Genomic DNA, 24,338 nt, shown 5'->3' with positions numbered 1-24,338 from the left:
TGTCAAAGTGAATAACATCAGCGGTGGTTCCCCAGCACATCAGCAGCTCATCTAATTGATTGATCATCAAAACCCCTTTAAAATAGAAGACACTTAAAAAGATACTTGGGTAGAACAGAGTGAGGACAGGACAGGAATCCAGACTTCTCAGCCAAATGGTTCAAGGTCTGTGTCCCCCACTTAGGAGCAATGAGGCTTTGATGAGCCCTACCACCTCTCTCAGCCTGGTTTCCTCACTAGCAAAATGATAAGACCTCCTCTCAGAGTGTTGTGAGGCTGACTAGTGAGGAATGCAAAGTAACAGGTACATAGAAAGCAATTCATAAGCGACATTGTTTTGTCCAAAGACATAGTTTCTAGCTAAGGAGATTGAGATTCAAGAAGATAAAGCCAACTCATCCCAGGAACACATTATGCCAGAGGTGGCAGGTGGACAATGACCACAAGGACTCAAGTTGCCATCCGTTAATTTTCATGGAACATTTATTAAGTGCCAAGTGCTGTATGAAAAGCTTTCTGGTATCAGCTCGAAACAGCCTTATGAGGTGGGTTCCTTCATCTTCTCCATTCTGTAGATGTGGGAATGGCACTTAGGGCTAATAACTTCCCCGGGAGCATCACAAGTGGTAGAGCTCAGATACAGGCTGATGCTAAATCTCTTTTACCACTCACCTTCCATGTCCCAAATTCTTTCTAAATCCTATAATTCCAAGGCCTGACTCAGTCTTACTGGGCAAAGGCGGATTTGTTATCTACAGTTCCACATCTGGGGTGGGCATGCTGTGCCAGGGTTGGGGCCACTCTTGCTGACAGAACACTTATCTGCATGACTGTTCTATGATGTTCCCTAGGGCCAAGGCTAGGTCACTTCTGCCAGGTCTTATACTTGATCAACAGAACTCTATTTAGGGGCACTAACTCCTCTCATAAAAACCACTGCATACCCACTAGCAATGCTGCTCAGTTCCTACCTGAGTATACTGAGTTTAACCTAAAATACTGAGGAGGAAAACTTTCATCACTGGCTAATTAACAACCTCTCAGACCCCCAGTGAACCAGAAAATGTGTACTCAGGATCTTCATATTCCTATGTCCACAAGTAAGGAAATATAGAATAAGTGTGTCATGAACATTAATCAACTCAATGTAATCTGATCACTCTTGTCAGTCCCTTCTAAGGGATGAAATTCACGTGGGCCCCCAGTCTCAGTTTCCATTTTCAGACAAAAACAACAAAAACCAAAAAATTCAAATCTCTTGAGTGAAAGCAGTATCTTCATTTCACACATTTAATGATCAAAATAATATTGTAGAAATTCTCTCTGTAACACAGACACTGTGGCTTCTTTTGGATTCCAGAACTACTTTTTGAGAGACTCAGGAGTGTTTTATTGGAGGCAAAATTGCTTATAATTAAAGGTTTACTGTTAAAATCCCAGGTGGCATTTGTGAGCCCCAAGCTGATGGGGGTGGCTCCTCTGAGTGTGTTGTCACTGACAGGAGCAGCCCACAGACTTGTGACTACACTGGAAATTTGACTAGTAGCTCTGGGACCTTTCCTCCCTGTCTTCACAAAACTATACACCATCTAGCTGCCTAAACACAATGGTGAGGCCAGTGTTAATGATGTTTCTGTTAAAAATACAAAGACCTTGCTTCTCTTTCAGTGAAAAACATTTCATCTTAGAAAATCGTGAGCAGCTGACAGACAGGCTAATGGCAAATATCGTAGGAAATCATTCAATGAGAAGCCTTGCATGCATCCTTAGTTGCCAAGGTCTTCCTTATTTGAGCAAAGCCCAGAACAATTTTAAAACAGGGATTCAGAAAATCCAAACACAGATGAGTTTCAGGAGAAGGAGTAAAAATGAGTTGAATAATAGGTTAGTGCTTTATAAAATTTACCCAGGAAGCCTCACTCTTTTTCTTTTCTTTTCTTTTTTTTTACTTATTCTCAAAGATGGAGAAAGGAGTGTTAATAAAACTACCTAGAGTATCTTCCCAACATGCACAGTCTCAGTTTCCTCTCTCCTTATCTTTTTATCCTGAGATGTAGTCCTGGCTTGGACCCCAAAGGAACCTATTGTCATAACTGTATCAGGGCATGAGATTTGGAGAAAGTTCTCCAAGAGGTTCTAAAATGTGGTCCTCCAACCCTTCTTCTTAAGCATCCACTGTAAGACCTACTGAAGGGGTGTGGCAGAGAAATGAGTAAAAAGCAGAAAGCTTCCTTAGACCCATACTGAAAGTGGAGAATTTTATTCACCTACCTTTCACAGTTAGGCCCAGCATAGTTTTCTTTACAAATGCATCGAACAGCTCCATTTTTTCTATAGCAGGATTCTGCAAAACTGGAATTGTGAGTGAATGTTAGAAGTCAATTCCATATGTCATTGAAAAGACTATATTAATTTTTTATTACATAATTTTTACCTTGGTCCTCCTTAAATATTAATGGGTGTGATCATTTGCTTTATTTATTTAAACTAAATCATTACCTTTAAGGAAAATTTGGACCATCAGGCTCAGAGAGAAAATGCCTCTCCATTGGCAGGACCATTTTCCAGGTATACCTTACTTCTCCAGAGAGATACTTCATTATTTTTGTTTAAAGTTGTGGGAATTTCTAGTATTTCTGATCTATCTATCTATCTATCTATCTATCATCTACTTTTCAACTATGAGTCTCAAATATATACTTCAAAGCTAGCAATTAAATAATCAAAATTTACCTGTGATTTTAGATTAATATAAGAATTTCCTCTTATCCCACTACTTTCTGTATGTACATTTAAAACTTTCCCCATATTTTTCTGCAGTAGCCCTCTTCTTTTAAAGATTAATAAGAGTCCTGAACTATATAATCTTTACAGAACCTTAATTTCTTTCCTTGTGTACATTAAAGATTAGGAATTGTGGTGAAGGGATTGGCTGAAATTGATCAAAGTTGCAAAGCAAGTTGTCAAGCAAGAAATGGGACTCACAATAAAAAGACTTAAATCTATGGAACCCTTCCCTTTTTGTTTTTAGGATAATAAAAATTAGGACACAGGGCAGAAATGTAATTAATACATTGATTCAACAGCATAAATAGCTATCCTAATTATGAACTTAGGAGAAATGCAGTATTAATATTCAGTGGATGGAAAAATATACAGGGACACATGAATTGTGTGAGGTGCAGGGGGTGAGTGTGAAAAATTTTAAAGACTTTTAAATTAGTTTAGGCTTAAGAACTAGGTAATTGATGGAGTGTGACCTGCTGCTCTCACGATCCTACACGTATCAGCAATTTTACCCTAATGATCTCTGAAGGAAAACAAATGGATGTGTTTGCTTTGTTTGAAGACATTTATAAAATCAGTCAGAAAATAGTACGTGCTTCTCAGTGCAAGGCAATACCCACAATTTATTTTTTTCTAACAGTTTGGTAAAAACATCCCAAGGAAATTACATTTCCTTGGCCTTTTACCCTTTATTTTGCTTGTTCTTATTCCTCAGCTGACTTAAAGAAACGCCTCAGTTGAGTCCAGAACATGAACAAACCCCTCATGCATCTTTCTTTGAAGGTGTTCCACCAGCAGACCGCCCACAGCTCGAAGATGAAACATCTGTGGGGGCGTCTGAAGTCGCCTGCCTTAGCTGATGTCCTACTGTTTCAAACAGATGACATTTTCTTTAATTGGAGCGATTACCATAGCTACTGGTAGACATGGGAGATCTCTGGTCAACCCCAAAATAAATAAATGAACTCTATGCAAATAGTCCCTGGGAACAACTGCCTGGCCATGGGTTGCAATGGCGGCAGACTCAGAGGCAGCACCAGCCATCCAAGGAGGTTCATTTTTGTTTTTCATAAGCATTAACTGTTTGTTTTTCTTAGAGCAACTTCCATTATTGGCTAGGAAAATGACAACATGGAATCTTTCTCAGCCTACTCTAACCACCGTGGCACCCCCTTCAAGTGGAAAGATGCTTTTTGCTCTGAGAAAACCGACAGGGAACATAAAGAAAAACCATTCAGTCCTTTGTTTGCTTAACTCCCTCAAGCATTATTTCCATGCTTTCTGATGTGGCTACTGTAACTGAAATCTAAATCCTGGGTCTGTAGGCTCCACCCAGGGTTCTTTCAAGTGGAATTCAGATTCCATATCAGGTACCTTTAAAAAAAATGTTCTGACACTTTTCATTTCATAGAATGCAACACTACGAGTATTTTTTAAAAAGCAGAAAGAGACAAGGGATATCATACTTTTGGTATGATATGTGGTTAATATTTGAGGTCAGTTAAACATAAGTCAAAAGAACAAATCAAAGGTTAGAACTTTATAGGACCCAAGCAAATAAATGTTTTTTAGTGCTGTGATCATAGATTGCCCACTTCCTACCCTTTGATAGCCAGTATTTCCCCATCAGTAGAATTTTTGCGGCTACAGAGAAAATTCTGTAAAATCTCAGAGTCTTTCACACTCTTTCTAATTCCTCTCCCCACCACATAATGCTGTTTACTTATAAGTAACACATTTTCTGTTTTAATTTTCAGTAGGTTTTTTTTACCTCAAATCTGTTTTCCCTCTCTGTGAATATGCACTAACTTGGGGACATATTGCTGAGGTCCCTCAGCTGCTGCTTTGAACCATGGATCCACTCACATATACAGAGCATGGGTAGAAATAGTTGTGCTCCATATCTTTGGCAACTGCTTCCTTCTTTAGGACACTTTTAAGGAGACTCATTACCCAACTGGCAAGTTTCTGCTTCATTTATTGGAAAAAGCTAACAGCCTTCAGAAGTGCTTCTTGTTCAAGTAAAATACTGGATAATTGGGCTCAAAAAGTAAAGTCATTTACTGTAGGAGCTTCAAAAACTGCTGTATTTTGTCCTATTTTAATGAAGACAAGACTTTTTGACTGTTTTATACACTGCTGTATCACCAGTAACTAGTACATGACTGGTTCATAATAAGTTCTCAAAAATATCAGCTTTTATATTGGCACATAATAAGTGCTCAGTAAGTATACTGTAAGATTGATTTCATGTTGCCAAGTCTTAGTCCAAAGGGAATGATGTTCTAAAAGCTTTGTATCTCAAGACATTAATGTCAGATAATTTACATGAGAAATCTTTGTCAGGGGAAGCGGGGCAAAAAGTGCAAAAGTGAGACAATGCAATTAGAAGAAAACATCTGAGAATGCCTTCCTAGTTCATGTTACTTTCCAAAGAAATTGCCAGTAGTTAAAAGCTTATAAAATCCTTTTTGAGCAGATTATGCTATGCAGTATCTATATTTACATGCTTGAATGACCAGAACTGGTTACTAGAAAGTTAAAGGTAATATATTTAACAAAATAACTATGCCATGGCAGGGAAGAAGTGTGATAAAGATCAGGTGTGGCTAGGACTCACGTTCCAGAGGAGAATATTAATGAACAATTAAAGATTATACCTAGATGAGGCAAAAGGGAGCTCATAAATCAGGACATCCTTGAGTGAAAAAAGCAGAACATTTAATATTTGTGGTTTTTTACTCTCATATTCAGTGCCATTTATCTTGCACACATTATTAATACTATCAGACACGAAAGATCACAAACCAAGGAGGCAGTTTAATGGTTTCTAAGGAAAAATGGGCTATATAATTTCTGACATCATCAACTGTCAGGCTTCTGTCATAAACTCTTGAATGAAATGTTAGTCAATATTGGTATTCAATTTAGGAAAACAATTAGAGAGAAATCTGGTTGCCAAATTCTCTCTTTCTCTTTATCAGTGAGTATGGGTGTGTTTGTGTGTGTGGGTGGGTTGGAGAGAGAGAGAGAGAGAGAGAGAGAGAGAGAGAGAGAGAGAGAGAGAGAGAGAGAAGTGGGGAAGGAGAGATACTTCGGCTTTTTTAGGAAGTCATTTATGTGTGTTATTTAATTCAATCTTCACACCAGCTGTCAATTATATAAATATTGCATCTAAACATTTAGAACAGGGCTTGCCATAGAGTACATGGAATGTGAGCATTAGAGGAAATACTAGATTATGTTTTCTTCAAAGTCCACATCTACCTTACATCCTTTTCATCCTTTATTGTGCATGGCACCAACTCAAAGTTCCCACACATTTTGTTCTAGTCCAATTTCACAACCTGTGATGCAGATCCTACCTTAGTTTGATTTATTTACTAAAGAAAAATCTGCAATCCAGAGTAGGTAAAACAGAAATAGGAACCTGAGTTGGTTAGTCTTTCTATTTATGGTATAATTAAAAGCATATATTTGTCTTTTGTCCCTGGTTCCTAGCATAGGGCTTTGAAAACCCTTGAATTTTCTGAGTGAAAAGGATCTTTTTCATTTTGTTCATAATAAGCCTCTTTCAACATTCCTAAGTTTATGTCTATGAGGAGACTCATTAGACCTCTAGATGGCTTCAGAGAGGAGGTTGGTCAACAGAGGAAACAACCATGGAACTAGAACTCTCCCTTCCAACCTCCAGGATGGAAGAGGAAGCTAGAGGTAGAGATCAGCCACTAATGGCTGGTGATTTAATAAAAAACTCAAGAAATAAAGTTCTGATAGGAGATCTGGGTTGTGTACACCTGGATGTGTCTTTGGAGTAGATGTGGACTCTGTACCCTCTCCTTCTGTCCCCACTCCACATTTTCCTTATAATTATTCCTTTGATTGTTCCTAAGTTCTTTATAATAAATTTATAATCATAAGTACTGTTCTGAGTTCTATGAGTCATTCTAGTCATTAACCTGAGGGAAGGGTTCAGGGAGCCCCCACCTTTGTAGTCTGCTGGACCAAAGTTTGGGTAGCTAGGAGACCCCATTTTTGATTGGAAGCTGAAATGGGAGCAGTCTTGTGAAACTGACTCCTTAATATCAGGGGTATGCACTAACTCCAGATACTTACAGTCAGAACTGAATTGATTATAGGACACCCAGTTGGTATCAGAAAATTGGAGAATTGGTTGCTATTTGGAAAACCAATCATCATTACCCCATTTAAATTTTACTTACCACAACTTTTCAGTCAATAAAATGGACAGACATGACTTTGTTACTGGATTTAAACATTTTACGTGATGAAAAAATAATTCTACTATTTCCATTAATATGCAAGTCTATTCTCTTTAACTTCTTACTTAGGTTAAAATATAGTCAGAAATTAGTGAGAACTTTTTTTTTTTTTTTTGAGTCTTCTGTGAGCCAACTGACCTTAAAGATGCCTTCTGTTGATCTGTGTTCTAATTCTGATTGAAAAATACAACTGGTTGCCTCATGTAGGGACATTTCTACTCTGAGAGTCAGAAGAGGTGATACTACTCAAAAATGTTATATTATAACGAGACTGTTGGCAATACCAGTTGAGATCTCTCTAGGTCTAGAGATAGCTAAGAAAAGGTGAGACCAGCCTTGCTGTGGAACGTGGGAACCTTTCATGACCTGATGAGACACTCCAGTATTTTGGAAACAGAATCATCACCTCATTACATATATTGCATATGCTTATGTTTCCCCAAAGTGCATTTGCATTAGAGACTTTTTCTATATATTTTTCAGTCCCATCTCAATATGAGTTTTGACTGTGGAAAAATCTCAGATAGGGAAAAATGGGGATATACATTAGAAGAGACCATCTTCTTTTAGGACTTACTTGGCCAGGTGGGGCAACGGACAGGGGCATGGCTGGCAGAAGTGGGGTGCTCCCCTGATGGAATCTCCAATATAACCATCCAGACATTTTTCACAATGCTCCCCTGTCGTGTTCCTCTGGCAGTGCTATGAGACAAAAAAAGAAAGATTGGTAAGGAGACAGAAGAAATTTTGCAGACAGCAAGTGTAGCAACCCAGCAATACTTTAAACAAAGAGACATCACACTTGATAGAATAGATGGGGCGGGGGGCAGCACAAAGGAGCCATGTAAGCCCCAGATGATGCTAGCAAGTGTAGACAAATGGTAGATGAATTCATCCTGAACTTCAGTGTGCACATGAACAGCCTGGGGACTCTCTTTAGAGTCTGTGTGCAGAGGGGACTATGCATCAGTTACTCATTTCAATTCTGAAAATAATTAGAAAGATCAAATCCTGGATGTTCCAGAAGCATCAGCTTACTGACTTGGGATGAATATGAAATGGAAAAAACAATACTCCCTTGGTGCTTGCCCTGACAATGGGAACAATAAGGATTTATAGGCATTGAGGAAAATAATATGTCAGACTGTGACACAAATTAAGCAGAAGGCAGATAGATAAAGAACATTCTGCAAACGAGTCAGTATCCTGGATAACAACACATAAGAAATAGTAAATAGGTTGATTTGCATGATTTTGTCATTTGTAGTAAGGATAATAAATAGGAAGGAAAACGCAAAACAGGCTGATCCTTCTACCTGTAATGCTTTTTCCTCATACAATTTTGAAACAGATCAGGTTTCAAAATCTCCAGAAAACCTTCCCTTATTCTTCTCTCTTGTGTCCTTCCCTCTTCCCACAACCCACGTTGTACATGTTCCTAGCCTCAGTGCCTCTCCCCCATACACTGTGTCTTTCAGCACTGAATTGCCATTAATGTGAATGGAGTTGGTCCTCAGTAGCTGCAGAGCTGATGGATTTATTGCTGTAAGAGCCAGTGATGCTAACGGACACGGCCTTCTCCAGTGGGATTGAATGAAATGACACAAGACAAAATGTCTGTTGCACGACAATACTTTCATCTTTACATTCACCAGGGTATGTGAAGGTTGAATAGGGTTTTCAGTGAAGAATTTTACCGTAAGAATTAAAATGCTATCAAGGAAGCACCCTCCTAATTGCCTAATAACACTTAGATACAAGAGCTTTAATGGAACAACTGCTTTTTTTTTTTTTTTTTTTCCAAGCAGTGTTCTGTGGAGAAACCTTAGGGAAAGCAAGATGGAAAGCAGTAGTTTGAACTCTGAGCCTTTATTTTTGTCTATATGCTATTTGAGGTTCTGAATAATTTAACAGTGATGAACTGCTTTAAGCACTTTCATTCTCACAACAATGCTGAGGTAAGTTCCTAACCCCTCCTGAATTTTACATATAAAGAGATAGAAATAAGTAAATTTCTCAAAGTCACACAGATAATAGGAAGGAAAGTGAGATTCAGATTCAGGCAATCTGGCTCCAGAGGTGAGGCTGATAAATTCCTCTTATTTCTCTAATAATAGAAACAAAGCTCCTTTTAAAAATCAGTCAGAGTAACTGCATGAGAAGGTGTCAGACTATTTTACTAACAGCTTGAGCTTCACATGAGGTCATTATGGTTTGGGTATGAAGTGGACCCCAAAGGCTCATGTGTTGAAAGCATGGTCCCCAATATAACCATGCTCAGAAGTGGGGCTTTGAGGAAATGAGTGGATCATCAGGGCTCTAACCTCATCAGTGAATTAATCCATTTTGTGGATTGAAAATTTGAATGGATTATTGGAAAGTTGTGGAAATTGTGGGCAGTGAGGCCTAGTTGGAGATAGTAGGTCATGGGGGCTTGCCCCGGAAGGGTGATTTCTTGTTCCCAGCCCTTTTCCTCCTGCTTTCTCCCTGCTTCTTGGCTATAATGAGCTGAGGAGTTTTTCTCCACAAAACCCTTCCACCATTGATGTTCTACCTCAACTTAGGTCCAGAGCAAGGGAGCCAGACAACCATGGTAAAGCTCTGAGCCAAAGTAAATCTTTCCTCCTTTACATTGTTCATGTTAGGTATTTTGGTCACAGCAATGAAAGACTAACTAACATGGAAGTATAAATCAGTAGTCAAAAGGGAAGAATCCTAATGTGGATGACAGAATATCCCAACTGGAGATTCTTTAGGCATTTTATCAGCCATTAAGATGGACCCTGATTAGAATTGGGTAACATAATAGAATTTAGACGCTTTTTAAGATTGCCCATCAATGAGAACACTGAAAAATAAAGTATAACATGCAGAGAGAGATTGTTAATATATTTCCTTCATAGTTCCTAAAATTGTCTTGTACTAAGTCAGCCTTCAGGAAATACTTGTTGGGGAAGAAATGAAGGCAAAGGGGAAAGGATAAATTAATAAACTAGTGTTTGGAGCAAATCGAGGAAATTTATCTGTACCCAAAGCAAGCTCAAAATTGGTGGCAATCTCTCATTCCTGAGAAAATCTATGATCCTTGTCCAACTTCCATGAAACCAAGCCATAAGCAACCTAGCAAGGCTATTCATAGACTTAGGTCAAATTTGTCTGAGTCCTTTTTGGACACATGAAAGCCATCTGTGTAGAAAACAGACCCATCATAAGTTGTTAGGCCATGGTTTGTGCCCAAATTGACTATCAAGCTGCAAAAATGAGAAAATTCCCAGTTCTGTCCCCTTATGGCTTGATGAATGCTTTGGATTCCTTGTTGGAACTTTAATTCTTCCATAGCAGCCATGGGCAGCAATTACCCTCAAGGGCAAAGCCACCAAATCTCTCCTGACCTCTAAAAGATCAGAGTGCAAACACTGACTTTCCTCATCTGCCTTCTTTTAAAGGGTTTGTTATGAAATTCCCTAGAAGGCATTGATGTACGTTCTGGGAGATTGGCAGACAGAGTGCTGGAGGCAGGGAAGAAGGTCTCTAGTTCTTTCATTTTCTAGCTGGTTGACTTTAGAACAAGTTGCTTGACCTCCCTGTGTCTCTATTCCCTTATCTGTAAAATGAAGATTTAGACTAGATGGCCTGTCAGTTTTCTCCTTGCTCTGAAAATCTTTTACCTTGAGATTGCAAAATTTCCCCTTAACCTTCAATACTCTGCCATTTAAAAAATAGGCAACAAAATGACAAAAATATGTGGTTGGGGAGAAAGTTTACATTTTAATAAAACTTATTTAAAGATAGAATAGGATTGGGGTTGTAGCTCAGTATTAGAGCGCTTGCCTAGCATGTGTGAGGCAGTGGGTTTGATATAAGTAAATAAAGATCCATATATAAGTAAATAAAGATCCATTGACAACTAAAAAATTAAAAACAAAAGATAGAATAAACATTCTGAATCTTTAGCCAGTGGTTAAGAAAGTTACAGTTAGACAATTGATTGCAGATAAGTGTTAAGAAAGACATTCAGACACTGACTCTAACTCCTTCACAAGAGAGGAAATACATTTGGTCACCACATGAGCATAGGTACTTGATTAGGATTTCCTTTTATCAGTGCATTATAGTTATGCATAATAGTTGACTTCATTTGGACAAAATCAGACATGCATGGAATTTGATTTACTTCATTTCAGTCATCAGGGCCCCTCTACCTTTAATGTAGGAAAAGAGCTGCAAAGAGTCAAATTAGCCTTCACGTGACTTATCAGCATGCTTTATGCAAAACTAGATTGATGGATTTCAATGCATATACAAAGAGGTCAAACTATTTCATGTATATTTTGGATTTTCATTTTCTCATGTGCATGAGGTAAGGTTTTCTAGAAGGTACCTGATATAGGCATCATCACATCATCACAGACTGATGTGGAAGCAGGTAGAAGGATCCAACTGCTTCCTTTTTTGTTTTTATTTTTGTGGCACTGAGGATTGAACCCAGAGCCTCACCCATATTAGTCATCCAACTGCCTTCCATTAAGACAGACATTAGACATATTTTAAATTTGTAAAATATGCTTATCTTTTATAAAAACATGATTTATGTTAATTTGCAATAGATTTATTATGCTATTTTAAAATAAATTTGTAAGTATTATAATTTTTTTCAGTTTAAATTTAAAATTCAGTGAACAAAAGCTCTTGCATCTTTATTCTTTATTTTTTCATTTAAAATTTTTTTTGTTCTTTTTACATATACGTGACAGTAGAGTATATTTTTACATATACATATATGGAGTATAACTTATTCTAATTAGTATCCATTTTTGTGGTTGTACATTATGTGGAGTTTCATTGGTTGTACCTTCATATATAAACATAGGAAGGTTATGTCCAATTCATTTTACTGTCTTTCTTACTTCAATCCATCCTCCCTTTCCTTCATTCTCCTTTGTTTTATACAATGAACTTCTACTTTTGCCTCCCCCTCCCTTCTTATGTATTAGCATTCACATATCAGAGAGAATACTTGACCATTGTTTTTTGAGGATTAGCTTATTTCACTTAGCATGATAGTCTCCAGTTCCATCCAAGACACCTCTTAGGCAGGGGCATCCACATACTGAAGGTAAAATTATGGGAGAAAAAACTTATCATTCACATGGATCTCATAAACAAGCAGAGGTTTCTATCTCCATATCAGACAAAATGGACTTCAAGTCAAAGTTAATCAGAAGGGACAAAGAAGGCCATTTCATACTGCTTAAGGGATTATATATCAACAAAGTATGACAATCTTAAACAATGGCCCAAACAATGGAGAATCTACATACATCAAACAAGCCCTTCACAATTTCAAGAATCAAATAGATGACAACACAATAATATTTGGATAGGCAACTTTAACATGCCTCTCTCATCACTGGATAGATTTTCCAAACTAAAACTAACTATAGAAGTTATAGAACTAAAAATATAATTAATAATTCAGACTTAACAGACATATATAAAATATTTCATCTATCAATGACTGAAATACACTTTCTTCTCAGCAGCATATGGATCCTTCTCTAAAATAGACCAAATCTTAGGTCACAAAGCAACTCTTAGCAAATACAAACAATAGAGATAGTATCTTCAATCAAAAGAGCACAAAGAGTTTGTAAAACCATACAGTTTGATGAAAGCTTTTCGCTGAATTAGTCAGTACTTCTTCTTCTTCAAAGTGTACACAAATCCCTTAAAGATATGGTGACACTATGAGTTCTGATTTAGGACATCTTGGATGAAATTTGGGAATCTTCATTTCTAACAAGCTCTAATATATTGCTAATTCTGCTTATTTAGGCAACACTCTGAGAAGCAGAGATCTAGACAGAAATACCTAGTATTGATAGCACTGCTTACTGGTACTCAGGGTTGGGCCCAAGCCCAATAGTACAACCTACTTCAATAAAGGAATGAACAAAGTATTTCATAAATTACACAATTAAAATTTTTTTGCATTTAGATTATCTTGTCATTTTAGTAACTAATGCACTCATGCACTTAATAAACCTGGATTAAGTTGCTATCATGATAGACAATAAGATATGATTGTTACAAAGATGAAGATGACCTGGTTTCTGCCTTTGAGGAACTCATGGACTTATGCAAGAAACAGAGAGATAAGTAAATCATATTGTGTGCTCAGGGCTATGAGTGAGGCAAGTATGAAGCTCCTTTCTGCTACAGACAAAGATAAGGAAAATGCATCCTTTCAGGAGGACTCCTGAGAAAGTTGAAGGATTACTGGAGGAGGTAACATGTGACCTAGGTTTGAAGTCATCCTTCTAGAACTCTCAGGTCTAGATCCCTACCACCACCAACAACAACAATACAGACACACACACATACACACACACACACAAACACACACACATACACATACACACACACACAATCTGGGGAATAAGTTAGGCAAGTTTATGTGGCAGTGTGCTCAGGGTGGCTGGAGTAGAAACTTCTAGACGATTTTAGAAAGAGGGTCCCTTTATTAGGTTGTGTTGTTGAAAGACATCTCCACTGCTGTTCAAGAGGCAGATTAGAGGAAGGACAGTTGGGAAGATGGGGAAGCAGTCAGGAAGGGATGCTGAAGTCCAGAATGAAGGCAGTAGCAGGGCATAGAAGAGAGAAGCCTCTATCCTAGTTGCACTAGTGGTATATGTTGTCAAAATGAATGTTAGTAAGGAAGAAATGGAAATTGATGAAGCATTTGGGACTTCTAAGCACCAAGCATCAGGGACCCACAGAATTGCTCTGTCATTAAGTGAGGTGGAGAATACAAGAAGAGGAGCAAGCTCAGGTTGTGAAAGGGAGAATTAACAATGTATAGAGAACCTAGCTTCTGTCATGTTCTTATATCAATGAGCAAAAAAAAAAAAAAAAAAAAAAAAGAGACTTCACTTAACTATTCATCCTTATCAATCTTTTATGTAAGTCTGATTTTATATCAGAATTTTAGCTATCACGGAATTAGAGTGATCACTATGTGTAAAATTTCAGATTTTTACATTTTCAGTGTATTGAAAAATTATCAAAACTTAAGTGTAAGGATTATGCTCTTATTCTAGATATCAATTTTACAATTGCAAGTACAATAAGATATGTCGGTATTTTCAGTTCCTTCTTGGTTCCTTCTTGGTTTGGAAATGAGTGTGATTTTTTTTGCTACACATGTTTAGTCTTATAGGAACATACATGGTTTGTTTCTGCCCATCACATGTAATAAAGGAGAATTAAAAAAAAGAAGATAGTAGTGCCTAAAGAAATTACAAATGATTTCCCTTTTCTGATAGGATTTTAATTAGGCTTTGAGAATAATAAAAATCTATTAGTTTTCAATATATTCAGTTACTTTCCTTCTCCATTGTGTTTAAAATTGGCTAAAACTCCATTTGAACGCCAATATCTTTAAGAAAATTTTGTTTAATTGTAGATGGACACAACATCATTTGTTTATGTGGTGCTGGAGGATTGAACTCAGTGCCCCTCACATTTGTGATAAGTGCTCTACCACCCCAGCCCAAATACCAATATATTTTTAATATATAGTTATAAAACTACTCAGGGAGTTTCAGAAAATTTAGACAAGTGTACAATACTCAAAAGCTAAAAGAAGATAACAAAACCACCACTCAAATAAAAATATCTAACATTTTGAGGTGCTTTTTCTAGATCTTAATGATATTTTTGTAGCTCTTCTGGTGGTTTCAAATCTGAATATTTGCTTCACATTTAGGATTTGTTTTTTCTGAAATGCTGACACAAATCCTGAAATCTTTTTTATTCTATTGTCACAGAACAAATGGGAGTTGTGTCATGTTTCTAAAGGTCCAATGGTCTTTTTTTTTTTTTTAAATATTTTTTTAGTTGTCGATGTACCTTTATTTTGCTTATTTATATGCAGTGCTGAAACTCAAACCCGGTGCCTCACACATGTTTGGCAAGCATTCTACCACTGAGCTGGGTTGTAACCCCAGCCCAGTCCAGTGGTCTTAAGCTTCATGACTTTGGTAATGTTCACAAGCATTTTCAGGTAGGTATATTCTGTCACTATGATCCTTCAGTTCACACAGTGGGAGTACTTAACACAGAGTATAGAAAAGGTCTGACACAGAGCTGGTGCTTAAAAAAATATTTGTTAAATGTATGCATTAAGTCAATAGATAAATCAATTTTTAATCAAAAGGAAGCTGAGGAGCTCAGTGATAAATTTCAAGTTAGGTTTGCTCTACTCCAGTACTAGGCATGAGCTTCTGGCTTTCTCCAAATTACTGAGTGTCAGTTCTTTAGATGGTAACTTGCCTTAGTCAGGCCCCTTCTTGGTTCTCTGTATCTAGCTTCTAGAACTAGGAGAAAATACAGATTTATCTGTGACCAGACATTCTTGCTTCCAGATACCTGTCTGCTTCCAGCTGCTTTTCTCCCTCAATCTTATTTTGTATTTTCCTTCTGGGATCCTTCTAGAGCTGACTGGTCATTATCTACTGGAGTTGCGCAGACTCTGGAGCCCCACCCCCACTGAGAATCCTGCCTAAGGCGCTGTAGTTCTGATAAAATGCAAAGGGTCCTCTTAGAAAGATGTTGAACACATAATAGATTTTGAAGCCATTTTTCACTCAGTCACCTTTTTGTATTGGGAAGATGTGTGTTCTACTGGTGAAGTGTCTTTGCTTGTCTGATGTCTAAAATGGTAGCATAATTATGTTGGTAAATGAGTTAGTTCACTAACTAGTTAGAGTCTGTCTATAAATTATAAGATCAACTTGACAGTGGAATTTAGGAATAATTAGAAGCACCTGGGAGTGGACACTGAAGATACAGGGGCTCCATAACCCTTCAAAATAAAGGCAAAAACTGAAAGAAGATTTTCCTTTCTGATTGCTTATGGAAGATTGGAGAGATAAGTCAGGCAACCTGTAAAAACTGACTGAAATACTAGTGATCATAATAAGATGCATGAAGTGTTTGTGTTGGAGACTGCTTCTCTGGCTCCCTGAAAGCTGAGGATAATCTGGGGTGACAGGGTAGGAGCCAACCCACCTTAACCTGCTCTCTAGGTAGACTGGAATAGGGACATCAAAGGAAACAGAAAAAATGAGTTTCATTCCAGTGTAACTCTATAGACATTTGCCAATTAAGTGACCAAATATTACTTCTGTATTTGCAAGCCTTTTCTGTACCTTTACTTACATGTAATTAAATATAAATTATATCTTTTTCATTTTGAAATCAAATTTGTAAGAATACAAATATGGGTATCTCTGTGAGAATATATTGGGGGAGATTTTTTTTTACTTCAAATTTCAAACACAATATACATATATGTATATATTAAACTTTAATCAGGGAATAAAGGATATTTCTCTCTGGATTGGGTGGGATGAGGGAATTACCATTAAGAAGAATAGAATGGCGATTTCTTTTCATTTAAATTTTCTGTCTTGGAATGAAGTAATTGCAGGAAGATTTAGAACTTCTCTGGGTGTACATGTAAATAAATATTAAACACCCTAGCCCACCCCAAGGATTTTATTAAAACTTCATATGCTCCAGAAACTGGGAAGAAAGCCCATGATGACCATCCCTCTCAGAAGTTCATGTCTAGGTCAGAGATAAAACCATGATTGCTTTTGTCCTGACAATGTCATTGTAAAGAAGAAAGGCTTTGTCACTTCTCTTGATAGGCACCAGAAGAAGGGACTTTGTTCCCCTTTAGTCTATTTCAGTCTTTCATCTTACCAGTTGCTTAACAGCAGCTGATAGGCTTGATGGGTCCCTATTGTGTTTTGTTTTAATAAACCAGATAATGGAAGAAATTTTAATTGGTCAAATTATCAGAGATGTATATTATTAGTTCAAGTGTATGCATGGGATTTTTTTCTTTTCCAAATGTCACTGGGATTAAAATAACAGGAAACCGGAGATGGAAGCATTAGATAGGGGTAGACTTTGGCAGCTGCATGTGCCTACACTGCTACGGAGGACATCCTGGATGTAATGGTTGTTTAAGAAGATGGGGGAAGGGGAAGACAAATATGAGGACTGTACAAACACTACAAAGAGAGCAACATTTAGCATTATGCCTCTTAATTCTCTGTCCCTATAAAAATGGCAACTTTAAGGTTTAAAAATAAATGAAAGCATTCTGATTTGCATCTTAATGTGAAGTGTGAGTAAAATAGCACCTTCCTATATGCACCTTGGAGGCTGCTTATGATCAAGATTAACTGTTTAATAGGGCAATTATGCTAATTTTGAGTGTATTTCAATAAGTGCTCTTGTAGCTTAAGCAAAACTACTCTTGCTATTTGAGAAAGGCTCTTTTGCCCCATAGGAACTTAAAACTTGAATTTTCTTGCTACATCAAAAGGCTAATGGAAAACAACCCATGATGTTAGTGCATAAGTACTTAAAAATGCCACCTCCCCCATGACTTCTACAGATGTCACTTGTAGTAAATATTTCAGTGGCCATATTTACCAAGTCATTTCTTCATTTATTGAAAACGAGAAATATGTAACAGGTACGGAAGGCTTTTCAGTCTTTATCTGTATCATGTTTCACTGAAGAACAGCCTATTGAGGAATTCATTTTAGTTAAGGAAAAAAATCTTTTTAGGACAGAATTAAATCACAAGGCCAAAGCTTTCATCTTCATTGGCTATTTGGTTCAAACTTAAAAAGTGATTTTGGTCTATAGGCCTGATTATCTTACATTTTATAACAGGCTATGCAACAACTGTTTTATTCTCCTGCTTTATGTGTGATGAAGTCAAACATATGGCAAACTATACTATTACACAGGAATCTTGATGGGTGGTTCCCCTCTGTGTATCATCTATAATCCCATCACTGTTGGCCTACAGCAGGAAACCAGCTGCAGAGGGTGGCGAGGCACAAGCCTCTGAGCACATATGCACATTCAAGCAAATGCCTTGGTGGCCACTTAAAATCAGGAGGTGTTCACATGTTGTGTTTTACAGGAAAAAGTGAAGGGTGGAAAAAGAGAGCAGTTTTCTCCTGCATGTTCCCAACTTACCACACAGAATCCAGAGCCATCTGAGCACTCATTGGAATTACCATTACAGTCACAGGGTAAGCATTCTCCTGACAGGGCGTGAAAGAATCCAGCGTCACATTTCTGCAACAGATGGAGTAAAAAGCATTTTAATTCTCAAAAAGTTCCATTTTGGTCAGTATTTTCTAAGAGAAGCAATAGAAGATGATTATTAAACTAACAAAATATGTCTTTAAAGGTATACTAAAATGAACTACTTATACTACCATTTAGTGATAGATGTTGTATACACAATGTTTTTTGTTGCATAATTTCTTTCCCTCTTCTTTCACTTTGCAGGAGAGGAGGATCACCCTTACCACTGTTCCATCAGTGAAAAGGTGAATAAGAAGATTTTAATAACTGTAAGAGAGAAATTTTCTAGCAAAGCAAATCGAAACCAAACCAACCATGAGGATGAGGAATTGCATTATGTTCCCTATAAACAAAGATTTCTGGCTTCAGAAATTGCTGACTATGGCCTAACTACGTAGAGCTGTAGCTTTCATAAATGTGGTCTCTTAAAAACTTTATTTCTTCAGATTCTAACATTTTAAAGGGAAGGGTAAGGAAGTTAATGAATTCTTACACTTGTCAGGCTCTGTTGGGTGCTGATTATATATTTCACAATTCTGAGAGGAACAGATTATTTTCCTTTATTCTAGTGACGAGATAATGAGACCTAGAGAAGCTAAGTGGCTTGTGGGGAGGTTGTACCATTCTCAATGCACCAGTTGACCTGCACAATAATGAATTTCCCTCCCCAAACATCACCAGTGCCTTCAGCTGAGAAACACTGTGAAATGATCCGCTGTTTATGTGATTGGGCTTAGGATAAGTGTTCAATGTGCTTTTGGGTCTGTCTCTGTGTTGAAGGGCAGAAATGTCATGATAGACCTGGAAGTGCACTTTGACCCTTCAGACAGGCTTCCATCTGAAGAATTCCAGACAGAAAAGAATGGTGATTGTTTTCACAGTCTTACAGAGTATGAGATTCAACATCACCCCCCTTCCATGGACCCATTGTAGTTTGTACTGTCTTGGCTACCGGGAAATTTTTCATGATATCTGGCTGAATTCCTTCTGACTGCTCTACAAACCCATTTCCTCTTATTATTATTTTTTCTGTAAATAAAGAATGACTAGACACCATGCACAGCATTAAAAACACTACATTTGGGGCTGGGGCTGTAGCTCAGTGGCAGAGCGCTTGCCTTGGTTGTGGGAGACACTGTGTTTGATCCTCAGCACTACATAAAAAGATACACAAATAAAATAAAGGCATGCTATCCATCTATAACTGCAAAAAAATTTTTAAAATACCACCTTTGTAGACCCCAAATTTAATATGTTCATTTTAAGATTTAATAGAGAATAATGACATTGTCTGTGAAGAAAAGATATTTCACTTAAGTGAGAGAAAGGGAAGCTGAGAGGGACAATTTATAATTTATAATGGAGAGTTTGTGGCTAATGGTAAGTTTTTTTTCTCAGATTTTCCACATTGAGAGGTAATAAAAGAGAGGAAAAGGCATTAAAATTGCAGCAGGAAGCATTTAATTTAGTTCATCTAATTTTATGTTTTTAGGTATTATCATAAAGTAAAACATACATGTTTTCACTCTGATGCAGTAGACAGATGGCTGTGTTTGCCTATATCTATTTCTAGATATTCATATCCATATCTACAGTGATACCAATATAGACCTTAATCTAGACATATATGTGTGTATAAGTATCAGGTTGTATGTACCTCAGAGATTCATAAGTAAATAACTTACTATGTGTGCTGTAACTTGAACTTCTCCATTTTATTTAAAAATGAATATTGCTTGTAATCCATAAAATTGATTTGATGACCCATGAATGCATTACATTTTGCAAGTGGCAGGGTTTTATTTATAACAGTAGTTTAGATTAGCATGGGTCTTAATATTAGTCATCTCAGTAATCCCCAAAACTGGTTTCCAAGCTCTCTGACCATATTATATTCTTCTGAGGAGCTTCTGATTCAGTACTTCTAATAATGAAGCCAAGTAATTGGGATTTTATTAATAAATAAATTTTGTATTTTAAAAGAATTTTAGATTTATAGAAGAATTGAAAAGGGTCTGAAGTTTTAAAAAGCTGCCCCCAAGATTCTGATATTCATTCCACCAGGTATAGAAAACATCTCTCACAGTGCTTAGTGTATGTTAATTTCTCAGCTAACACTAGGTGATTTGAATGGTTTGGACCAGCATAGCACACTTGAGATAAGTTTTTGCAAGCCATTGGTATATACTGTTAACTTACCCACTGCTCTCTGCTAGGGCTGGGCTGGTCTTAAGTATTTCTCAATAGTCCAGCTGGACTGACTACATGCAAGATGAAATCTTTATGTTGTGCCAAATTTAGGAGAAAACTTCACTTGGAGAATTACTCATTATTCACTTATCTACTACTCCCCAGGCTGAGGCTGTAACCTTGGGTGAGGCTATGACCTTGGGTGAAGGATGACTTGCTCCAGTCTCATACTGTGAGCGATGGGAAGAAAAAAGGGAGGTAGGGATAGAGCTGTGTTGAGCAGTCATTTGGCCTCCTGCCAAGAAAGGGATGGGGTGGAGGGTGGAAATCTAGCAAATTCCTTTCCTGCTGGAGAATGTCCACCTGAATGAATTACAATTTCCAAGCATTACCACTTAAAAACTCACATGCATGCAACATATAGGGAAGTGGAAGCTTTGGGCATGGAGAGATTCTGATGCCACCACTAGAGCCTATTTAGAAATTCCCTGAAATAGAGTTGTTAAATGGTTTTAGAGAAGTTTAATTACGCTGAAGGAAGACAAATTTGTTTCTTTGTGTGGAAATATTTCATTATGGCTCCTGAGAATCCTGGGATCTTTTCACCGAATCTCTTCTTGAAATTCTACAGAAACTGGTAAATTAACTTTTTACAATAATAAAAGGCAAATATTTTCAAGAATGAAAGCAGAGCTATATTTCTCAGTTTTGCTTCTGGTTAATAAACATTATCCATAGTAATTCTAACACTTGTGGTATTTAGTTGCAAATGGGAATTGGTCTTCTCACAAACTAAATTGATGGCTATTTTCTTTTGGAAGATTCTCCAGAATTTAATGAACAAAGATGGGGTTTGGGTACGCACATGAGCACCTGAGCTAGAGAAGAAATCTTATAGTTGATGGTTTAGGTGCCATATGGCACTCTCTTTCCTATGTGAGAAGACTGACCTACAGAAGACAACTAATAGGCAAACTTCAGAGGACATGTATCTCTTGGGATGGTGCCATGGCCTTTAAAAAATTATATAATAATAATAATTATAATAATAATTGTAATTAGTTACCATCAATGTCATTCAACTTTGTAAGAGGTTCAGACTGATGTAAATCTTCTTCTTTCTCCACTATAACATGCTGTCCCTCATAAATAAGTAAATAAATAATTGAATTAAATTTTTAATTAATTGAACATATTTAAGACACTGGGTAGGTCATGTTGCATAATTTTTCATTTTAGCCCACAACAGACTTATGAAGTAGGCTCTATTATCTGCATTTTGCATATAGGGAGTTTGTGGCTTATAGGGACTTATAGACCCAAGAAACACATATAAGAAATGGAGGACACAGGCTTTAGATCCTTTTTTTTTTCAAGTTTGAACTCTTAATATACCATTAGTATATTCATCCAAGTCTTTCTTGTTGAATTTTTAAGTTGTTTCCAAAATTTTTGTTATTATAGACATTGTGAAGCAGGCTGAAATAGATAAAATGTGTAAACAATCATCTTTAAACCCAGAAAAATATTTGAAAATGAACACAATGCTTTAAAATATATAGATTATTAATGTATGAAACCACTGAGTGAGAATATTTCCTTTCAAAGTAATTTAAAAAAATTTTTCATGTTGACTAGTTACTGTCCACAAAATCATTTTATGAAGAGACATTTTATATCTCTCCATTATTACAGCTTTCCTCCTGCTCTACCATTAAGATTTTTTTTGGATTAAGGCAGTGCAGAGGTGCCTGCCTGTTATCCCAGTAGTTCAGGAGAATGAGGGAGGAAGATAGCAAGATTGAGGCCAGTCTTGGCAACTTAGTCAGACTCTGGCTGTAACTCAGGGGTAAAGTGACCCTGGGCTCAATCCCTAATAATCCACCTCCCTAAATTGGATTAATCAATTCCATTTACTTCTGCCTGTGAAGAATAAGAATAAAAATTCCCATTTAGCTACTTTGTTAGGAGAAGCATGAGGTCTGGCCTGCAGTTAAAAAAAAAATCAGTGTTTGTGAACTTGCCTAATTTCCATTTGTAGAAATCAGAACTAGAGAGAAGTTTAAATGAAAACGAGTATGGGATGTCCACATATGAACTCATGTTTAAAGGGACTTGGGAAAGTATAGGTATTATTGTAGAAGGCATTATTTCCAGAAGCCCATTATGCAATCATAATATTAATTATTTAATGAGATAGAATTATAAAAAATTAAGACTGTTTTTTAAACAACAGGATAGTATTTGTATAACTATGTGATCATTTTTGTCCTTATTTGAAGAAGTCCCTTTAAGAACACTAGACTCATACCAACAATGATGTCATTGTACAGAATTTTTTCTTAAAATTTTTTTCTTAAAAATTTAAAATCATGCTATTTTGAAGAACAGAACAGTCTGCACCCTTTGGATGTGGTTAACTTCTAAAAGCCATTTGGAATTATTAAATAAAGTGAGAACCAAGCTAAGTAATTCAATTTTAGGTTAAGAATTTTCAGAGAAATCTCACTCTATTTTCTAAATATTGTCACAGATGAGCTTGTTAACTAACCACAAGCCATTAATTTTTACACAGGCACTGAATCTCTGTGCGCATCATAATTTCTATTGAAATTCCTAATTGACTAAACTATTTAAATGCTCTAATAGCATCCTCTACAAATTTAAGGTACTCAATTACTCATTAAAACAAATAATAATGGTAAAAAATTGATGGGATTTAAGATGTGTCTAAAGTTAGTATCTGAGAGTGTGAGGCACAACCTGTAGTCCCTGAGTAGATATATATGACCCAAAGAGAATCAGATGTAATCTCCTGTTCCAACGAGTGACAAAAAATTAATTATAATAAAATTCCATTACAAAGAGCACACTCTATAACTCTGCTGCCTACTCTAATAGGATTGGACCTATAACTGGAATAGACATTTGCACTGTGTCTTCAACTAAGGATCTATAAACATTTTACAAATATCAACTCAACTCATCTTCATTCCTAAATTAAACTTTTAGAGTTTTGATTCACCAATTCTTTCTTTAATTTATGGAAGCTCAAAAGTGGAAATCTAAATTTATGCACCAATATCCAGCATTGCTATCTTCCAAATTAGTATAACAACCCACATTAAATTATCTTTCTGCTTGTTTTTTTTTTGTTTGTGTATGTGTGTGTGTGATTCCACTTTCTTCTTGTTTCTAGGCAACAGTGATTTTAGCTCTAGTTTTAGTATTAGTGAGCTCCATTTTTTGTCAGTACACAATAAAAGTTATTCTAAGATAGAATATTATGCTCACTTAAGGGCTAAAGCTTTATGCCCTCACCCAGAGTCTGTGGGTCCTGTACAATGCTACTTTCATCTGCATGAAAATTGGGCAGATTTGGAACCTGATAGAATTCAGAGATCTTCTAGTGGGAATCAACCAACTGAATCTACTTAAAAATATCAATTTAGACTTTATTGAGAAGAAATGACTTCTAAGAACAGTGAATTTATTAGATGATGAGGCATTTCATTTTTTTTCTGTGTCTATAAAAGTAAAAGGTAAAATGTCTGAGATGGAAAGAAGCCCCCAATTTTAAGCTATCCACTTTTATTCTGTTATCAGAACAAGGCTATCAGGTTCTGTTATTTTTTTCACGTAGGGCTTTACATATCCTGATTTTCTCATATACAGACTTATGATCAAAGTGCCCAAATGAGTTAAATACATTATGCAATGTGCTTATACAGACATTGGCCTCTTGATTGATTTTACTTGAATCTGGAGAAAATTACCCATGTATCCTCCCTTGGGTATGTCTAAGCTCTTATTTGCGTAATTGAAATTCCCCACATTTTAATAGACAAAGTTAAGTTTTAGATTTTGACAGTGATTTCACCATAGCTTGATTAA

At 36.6% G+C, this 24,338-nt stretch overlaps 1 protein-coding gene across 3 annotated transcripts in view; it reads right to left on the bottom strand.

Annotated features, from left to right (window-relative positions):
- The window catches only part of Lama4 (laminin subunit alpha 4), a 134,506-nt gene that overhangs the window by 82,353 nt on the left and 27,815 nt on the right, over positions 1-24,338 (bottom strand). For all 3 annotated transcript variants that reach the window (XM_076858335.2, XM_076858336.2, XM_076858337.2), the window contains 3 exons: positions 18,141-18,242; positions 7,648-7,772; positions 2,272-2,352 (listed from right to left, as the gene is read on the bottom strand). In XM_076858335.2, the coding sequence (XP_076714450.2) occupies positions 2,272-2,352; positions 7,648-7,772; positions 18,141-18,242 (308 nt within the window). The remainder of the gene's footprint in view (positions 1-2,271; positions 2,353-7,647; positions 7,773-18,140; positions 18,243-24,338) is intronic.

Source organism: Callospermophilus lateralis, chromosome 6, assembly GCF_048772815.1.
Source record: "Callospermophilus lateralis isolate mCalLat2 chromosome 6, mCalLat2.hap1, whole genome shotgun sequence".
In the NCBI taxonomy this organism is placed as follows: Eukaryota; Metazoa; Chordata; class Mammalia; order Rodentia; family Sciuridae; genus Callospermophilus; species Callospermophilus lateralis.
Note: the sequence above shows the minus strand (reverse complement) of the source record. Positions and strands in the feature narration are given on the sequence as shown.